Here is an 8,074-nt window from a genome sequence, read left to right on the forward strand (position 1 = left end):
CCCTTGCGGCACCTCTTCCCCGGGGGAATCCGGTGCGGGTATCTGGCCCGAAAGCCCATTGAAAAAAGAGGACGACGGAGTAGAGGCTTCAGCTGACTTGCCCGCAGCGGATCCGGAAGGACCCGCTTCACTAGGCCCAGGCCCTGGTGGGTTCTCCATAGCGGAAGCAACCTCTGGGCCTTCCACAAAAAAAAACGAAAACAAACCAGAGAAGGATCCAATTAGAGTAGAGGAAAAAGCCTCCCTCCTCCTTCTGACAATATAAAGTCCCAAAAAAATGAGGGAAATAAAAATAAAAATAAGGTAAGGTCTATCGGTCCACAAACCACTGAAGAAAAATTTGCCAATAAATTTTGACACGATACGTTCGTATCTCGAGATTGAGGGAATCTGTCCCCCCATTCCTCGTGAGCTACTTACTAGGAGAAGGCAGAACAGAAGAATTGTGAGAAATAAGTCAATTTATCAAGTTTAGGCATTTCGATTTGGATTTAAAATAAAACCTTCAAGACAGAAAAAGACTCCCTTTTCTTCCTATTGATCTTGACGTCGGAAATGGTTGGTTTTAATGCTCGCACAGACGAAATAGAATACCGGATTGGACCTTAGCCGCTCGGGAATAGAATCCTTCACCACCAGGAAAGGCAATCGCCACGACGCTGACATCTTTTCATACGTACTAGACCCGGAAGGCGGAAGAAGCCGCTTACACGACTTCCAATACAGACAACTCAAGCAACAACTCATATATAGTGTAGTTTCTATGATTTGGGGTTCGAATCTACCATTGGAGAGAAAATAAGGGGTTATGTGGATGGGGTCTCGCTTGGACGCAGGGGAGATCCATAGATCTGGATAGAGTCTTTCTCGCTCAGTAAAGAAGAGTACGCGCGCTACGGCTTACGCAGTGGATCTTCGGGCAACCAACCCGGCACATCCAATTCCGATCAACAACTTGGAGGTATGGCTGAGTGGCTTAAGGCATTGGTTTGCTAAATCGACATACAAGAAGATTGTATCATGGGTTCGAATCCCATTTCCTCCGGCACGGAAGTAGAACGGGCGGGCGAAATTACGTGAGAGAAAGAACCTCAGATTGATGGAGTCCGCCGTCGGACAGAATAGCACTACTTAGTGACTAGGAGCGGAGCGCCCCTTTCTTGTTCTTGGTGGCGTCTATAGCGAAGAAGACCTTCCCGAACGAGGGCCGTCCAGTCCCTGGCCGGCTCTCGGTTCTTGAGCAAACTCCTCCACTGGGATGCTCATAGATGAAGAAAAGAGACTTTAGGCAAGTGGTTCTGGTAGCTCAGCTGGTTAGAGCAAAGGACTGCAAATCCTTTTTTGCTTGTTTCAGTGGGAAGAGCAAGGGGCATTGCCCTTGAAATCCTTCAGTGGTTCGATTCCACCTCAGAACGAAAGAAAATGCAAGTGAAAGAGAATTGTAGGACAAGAGCTGATGGATGATAGAACAAAAGAGATGGATAGAGGCGAGAGAGATTGAGTGGAGGGTTCGAATCGCAAGATTCCTATTGGTGCGGAAATGGGTAGAGGTAAAGCGAAGCACAGAGACCAGACCACCGGATCCCCCCTTTTCAATTGACATAGTTTGACCAGTGAACTCCCTGCTGCGTGCAATAGTTGTTCCGAGGACAATCAATGGGTATATAAAAGACCAACGAAACGACGAGTGAGAAGGATAAGGGGGAGTAGTAGGAGGAGCTTTCATTGAAGTAGAGGTTTCATCGAGTGATGACGAGAGATAGAATGAGACAAAGCATAAAGGGGAGAGCGCTTTGCCGAGCATTTAGTAGTCGTTCGGCTGGGGGGGTTATCTTTAAAGTAGTGCTTAAATCACTACAGGAGCGAAAAAAAAGGATAAGTAGCGAAATTTCGTCGACTATTTATTTTTATATGTTATGTATTCCATATTTGATCTTCTTTTTGAAGATTTCCATTTTAGTTTTTCTAGTCTTTTATCGGATAGTCCTCCCCATAGTACAGATGTTTTCCCTTCTAACTTGTTGCTCCTTTCTTATCACTCTTCCCCCAGAAGTTCAAGACCCACAGGCTCTAGCTCATTTAGAAGGGCTAAACTTCTATCTGAGCCTTTACGAGCAGGATCCGGAGTGGGTTGCGTTCATTCAGCAGGAGCTGAATCACAACACCCCTCTGGAGGACATACCTGGGCGGCTGAGGCTCTTCCTAATGGAAGAAAGGACATCCAATGTTAGGATGGATCTAATTCAAGAATTTCTAGCTCTATACGCGAGGAACGGAGCCGTACTTCCGGTAGAACCCTACCTTTTGGAGGGGGCGCTTCGTTCCTATCTTGACTCTATCCGAGCAACGGATGATTTCTCTATTCTCCAGGCAGCTTATCAGGATCTGCGGGATCATGAGGAAGGATCATTTTTCTTCCGTGATGTGGTTTCCCACAACCGTGATTTCCTGGAAGCGCAAAGCGCGAAAAGAACGTGGATTGAGGTGGAACGGAATTCGCTATATTCAAAGATAGAACGAGCCCAAGCAAGGCTCGAAAGAACCGAATTCCAACACACTCTACTGATCTTCCAATTAGAAGATCGAAAGAGGGGGGGGGAATAATATGCCGTATACCACTTTTTTTTTCAAAAGCAAGCATATGTGACCTAACAGGACTTTTGAATTAACTCTGCGATTTTGAAGACGGAGGAAATGAAAGCTGAAGAAGTTATCGAAACTTGGTTTAGTATCAAGGTTCTTCTCTTCCAGCCCCGAGCCCCTCTCTGATAAGGCTTGAAAGTTTTCAAAACGAAAATCAAATGACAAATCTGGTCCGATGGCTCTTCTCCACTAACCACAAGGATATCGGTACTCTATATTTCATCTTCGGTGCCATTGCAGGAGTGATGGGCACATGCTTCTCCGTACTGATTCGTATGGAATTAGCCCGACCCGGCGATCAAATTCTTGGTGGGAATCATCAACTTTATAATGTTTTAATAACGGCTCACGCTTTTTTAATGATCTTTTTTATGGTTATGCCGGCGATGATAGGTGGATTTGGTAATTGGTTTGTTCCGATTCTGATAGGTGCACCTGACATGGCATTTCCACGATTAAATAATATATCATTCTGGTTGTTGCCACCAAGTCTCTTGCTCCTATTAAGCTCAGCCTTAGTAGAAGTGGGCAGCGGCACTGGGTGGACGGTCTATCCGCCCTTAAGTGGTATTACCAGCCATTCTGGAGGAGCAGTTGATTTAGCAATTTTTAGTCTTCATCTATCAGGTGTTTCATCAATTTTAGGTTCTATCAATTTTATAACAACTATCTTCAACATGCGTGGACCTGGAATGACTATGCATAGATTACCACTTTTTGTGTGGTCCGTTCTAGTGACAGCATTCCTACTTTTATTATCACTTCCGGTACTGGCAGGGGCAATTACAATGTTATTAACCGATCGAAACTTTAATACAACCTTTTTTGATCCTGCAGGAGGGGGAGACCCAATATTATACCAGCATCTCTTTTGGTTCTTCGGTCATCCAGAGGTGTATATTCTCATTCTGCCTGGATTCGGTATTATTAGTCATATCGTATCGACCTTTTCAAGAAAACCGGTCTTCGGGTATCTAGGCATGGTTTATGCCATGATAAGTATAGGTGTTCTTGGATTTCTAGTTTGGGCTCATCATATGTTTACTGTGGGCTTAGACGTTGATACGCGTGCCTACTTCACCGCAGCTACCATGATCATAGCTGTGCCCACTGGAATAAAAATCTTTAGTTGGATTGCTACCATGTGGGGAGGTTCGATACAATACAAAACACCCATGTTATTTGCTGTAGGGTTCATCTTTTTGTTCACCATAGGAGGGCTCACTGGAATTGTTCTAGCAAACTCTGGGCTAGACATTGCTCTACATGATACTTATTATGTGGTTGCACATTTCCATTATGTACTTTCTATGGGAGCCGTTTTTGCTTTATTTGCTGGATTTTACTATTGGGTGGGTAAAATCTTTGGTCGGACATATCCTGAAACTTTAGGCCAAATCCATTTTTGGATTACTTTTTTCGGGGTTAATCTGACCTTCTTTCCCATGCATTTCTTAGGGCTTTCGGGCATGCCACGTCGCATTCCAGATTATCCAGATGCTTACGCCGGATGGAATGCTCTGAGCAGTTTCGGTTCTTATATATCCGTAGTTGGGATTCGTCGTTTCTTCGTAGTTGTCGCAATCACTTCAAGCAGTGGAAAGAACAAAAGATGTGCGGAAAGTCCTTGGGCTGTTGAACAGAATCCAACCACACTAGAATGGTTGGTACAAAGCCCTCCAGCCTTTCATACTTTTGGAGAACTTCCAGCTATCAAAGAGACAAAAAGCTAGGCGCACCTCTCCTAACTATTGCCCATAAAAAATAATATATTTAATATTATTATATATTATATATATTTGCCCTTATAAAATAATATATTTAATATATATTAATTCAATTTTCTATTGTGTGAAGTAAAAGAAGAAAAGGTCTAGGCTCCGTCATGACGGAATCTAAGATAAGAACCTAACAGAACGTAAAAAATGAAAAAAGATTCTAGACTGTTAATGTCTTGGCTCTGGAAGGAGATCGCGTGCAAGTAAACTAACGTCGTTCGTTCGGCGACCCCGCCTCACTTCACTTAACAGAAAGGGGGCCCTATTGAGAATTACGAGCATCGCATAACAGAAAATCTATTTACAAGCTACTGATTCTCCGACTACCAATTCTCAGGTCTGTGCTTCGGTTGGAGTCTTGGTCCGCGGGTGGAGGTTCGCGAGGGGGATATTCTGAACCAGCCGCTATGGCATATTGCCAGCCGATACAACTTAAAAGCGAGACCAAACACTCTATACTATTACTCTAAACATCGAATGCAATGAGAAATTCTTCGACAGACGGACTTAGCTGATTGATGTCATAAGCAATCTTCCTCGTATAGCGAAATCGAGAGTTCACGCTCAGCGTGAAGGAAAGCACTTCTACTTTCTCAGAGCTCCCCGTACAGTGGCACATCACCAGCCTTGCCTTAGTTCTCTTCTCGTTCAATGCTGTCTTTTCAGCGCTGATGGAAGCATGCCAAGGTGAAGTTGACGATCTCTTTAGCCTTTCTCCTTCTCTTCATCTTGCCCTATGAGCTCATGCAGTGAGTGCCGCAGGATGATTTAGTTCTGAGCGAGGGCTTGACCCGTTGAGGAGGGCATATTCTTCTGCATCTCTCTTGTCGGATCGCCTCCCCGTGTCCACGTCGTCGAAGAGATAGTCTTTGGACCCCAATTTCCCGTCGTAGGGAGCACTCTTCTGAGCCCCTAGATTCGCCGAAGGATGAGATCTTGCCTATGCAGTAGGATGAACAGGAAAGTTCTCCTCCATTGAGACCCGTGGAAGACTACTACTTTTTCTTATTGAAAAAAAGAGCTTTGTTATCTTACTTGCTGGCTAGTAAACGCTACCCCTACCCTTGAAAACTTGTTTACTTTTGAGGGCCGGAGTTTACTTAAATTCAAGAGGGACTTAAAGGATTTCTAACTTCACTGTCCTGCTTACTCATTGGATGAATTGACAGAGTCTCTTGCCCTTTACCTTGGATATACACAAGATTGCTCATTCGCTGTAACCACTAGTTCTAGAACTGAATAGGAAAAGCTATATGGCACTCAAACAGAATGGATAGCAACTGAAACTCCAAGAGGTAGTATACTAATATACTTTTTTTCCTAAAAACCGGCTTTCCTAAGATGCCTATTGGTCTAAGCTTTATATCTATCCTATCGCTCTCTTGCTTAAATTCACTTCCTTCCTGAACTCAGATCTAAATGGCTTCCTTTGGATCGACATTAACTTAGGCGTAGAAAGAGGTCAAAGCACGGGCATGGAAAAGGGATTCTATGGCGTGCTGGGCTGGATGAAAGAAGCAACTACGCCTACAATGAGAATAGCAGGACTCCCACTAGCTGACAGAGAACTCCCAGCCAAAATGAAACAGGACTTCCAGCAATAGCAGCAATAATAAAGGGGGATGAAGGCAGCCAAAGCCGAAATAATAAAGGCGAATCTTATGCTCAAGCCGCAGGGGGAAGCAGAAGCTCTGGTAAACTGACACTGAACTGATTACAATATTAAAGAATCAGCGAATACAGATGCAGACACAATCAAAGCCAGACAATGGAAGTCACGTATCATCTTTCTGCAGATGGAGAAAATCAAATAGCGATATCACACAGAGAAGAGAAGTCAAAAGCATGCAAGTGACTACGAGCTAGGTCTACTATTGATACGCCTTGAGGAAGGAAGTGGTGAGACCCAGGGACAGATCGAAGTCGAAGTAAGTGCAAAGAAAAGGGAAGTCCAGGAACTATTTATGCCATAGAAACACACATCTGCTAGTGGGAACTACCAATAGGGGAATCCAAAAGAAGGCTAAGATGGATCATGAACACGAAAATAGCATGCACGGGAGTCAAATGCACCATATGTGGACCTCACTCTATCAACTAAAAGAAGAGATTCGCAAGGGAAGATTCCCCTATCTCCTATCTCTATATATTTGAATTATTCTTCGGCGGAGCTGGGAAAGTATTGCTTGTTTCCTAGAATCCGGTATCTGGAGAAGTAATCGGCCTTTCATTTCTTTAGTAGGTACAATAACACTCTTTCAGACCATTGACATGTAGAATTTACTTAACTTAAAATGTGTTACCCAAGCAAGATGTAATTCAAAGCAGGCAGAGCAAGAAGGTCAAAGAAGTTAGCAGCAAAGGGAAAAGAAAAGCGGGATTCTAGTATCCAGTTCCTGTATCTGCATGCCGTATAGTAGACTGATCTAGTGGGGAAAGCAAGCTCAAGTCAAGTAGTGGAATCCTACAAGCCGAAGGGTAAGGGTGCTGGGGGTTAGTGATCTTACCATCCAAGACCCTCGAGTCCCAGAATAAAGGGATAGTAGTAGGAAGTTGGTGCTGTAGGAAGATAAGAATCCAAAGCCTAAAAGGGATAGCCCCCTAGTTTGATAGTGGAGGATAGCTTACTATACTATTCCCGCCACTCTACTATATCTATATGAAACACAGCAACACATTCCACTTATCTCCTGCTGAATCCAGTGAAAGATCACAGGTTTGTGCTGCTCCACCTACTAGATCAAGTCTATCATGGAAATATATATTCCTGTCATCAAATCAAGAGAATAAATGGAATCAAAACGCATGATCTTTCGTTATGCTTTGTAGGCACTCCTGAGAAATAGCGTAGTTGACAAGAGAAAGGGAAATCAGCAAAGTCAAAGAAAAAAACAATCAAGAAATGCGTCGAGTAGTGATGTGAAGTCCATTCGATTGATCAATAAGGTGGCGGAGCCAATGTAGTCCACAATAAATAGTAAAGTATAGCGATCCGTTAAGACTGGGTTGCTTTTAGTTGTAAGATTGAAATGAAAAAGGTGAGTCTTGATTAAGAATGATATGCCTCTTCGGCGAACTACCTACACGGAACTTGTGTATTAAGTATCAATTGAAATGGTTTACTCCTTAAGGAGATGTACGAACCATGAAAGAAGAGTGGGTATGAGGGCTTCTTTCATTTGCATTTTGATCTTTAGTAGAATCGAATAGAATAGTAGGCATTGTCAAATCTCAATAAAGTAGCTTGTGCTACTTTCTCTTTCATTCCTATGTGATTGTTTATTGAGTCGAGGATAGATATGGCAAATTCTCTGGCAAATTCTCTGGTTCTCTGCTTTCTTCCTCTGATTTATCAGATAAATAGGAAACTTAAGATTCATATGCTAGGAATCATTCTTTCCTCGATCTCGATGGCCAATCTGCGTAAGTAACGGACTATCCTCTTTCTCCTTCTTGCTCCATGCATAACTCACTGCTTACTAGGTTTAAGGTACAGCTATCCTCGTTCGTCGTCTGGAACTGTTCTATTGTTTATATCGATCGCTCTTATCCCCGTTCATGATCCCCGGGGCAGGCTCCCTCATCACTCAATCGCTGCGCTGATTCGACATCTGCCGCCTTCTTCCCTTCGATCTTTCTCGCATAAAGGAAAT

At 43.5% G+C, this 8,074-nt stretch overlaps 1 protein-coding gene across 1 annotated transcript; it reads left to right on the plus strand.

Annotated features, from left to right (window-relative positions):
• The first annotated feature begins 1,507 nt into the window (after nt 1-1,507).
• LOC107279571 (uncharacterized) lies at nt 1,508-3,451 on the plus strand. Its single transcript, XM_015763180.3, has one exon. It carries the CDS (start codon nt 1,750-1,752, stop codon nt 2,602-2,604), a length of 855 nt encoding a protein of 284 aa, XP_015618666.2. The 5' UTR covers nt 1,508-1,749; the 3' UTR covers nt 2,605-3,451.
• The last annotated feature ends 4,623 nt before the right edge of the window (nt 3,452-8,074 follow it).

This window comes from Oryza sativa, chromosome 12 (genome assembly GCF_034140825.1).
Source record: "Oryza sativa Japonica Group chromosome 12, ASM3414082v1".
Classification (NCBI taxonomy): domain Eukaryota; kingdom Viridiplantae; phylum Streptophyta; class Magnoliopsida; order Poales; family Poaceae; genus Oryza; species Oryza sativa.

Coding starts and splice junctions, on each gene's coding strand:
- LOC107279571 (XM_015763180.3), top strand. CDS start 1,750: ATGACGAGAGATAGAATGAGACAAAGCATAAAGGGGAGAGCGCTTTGC.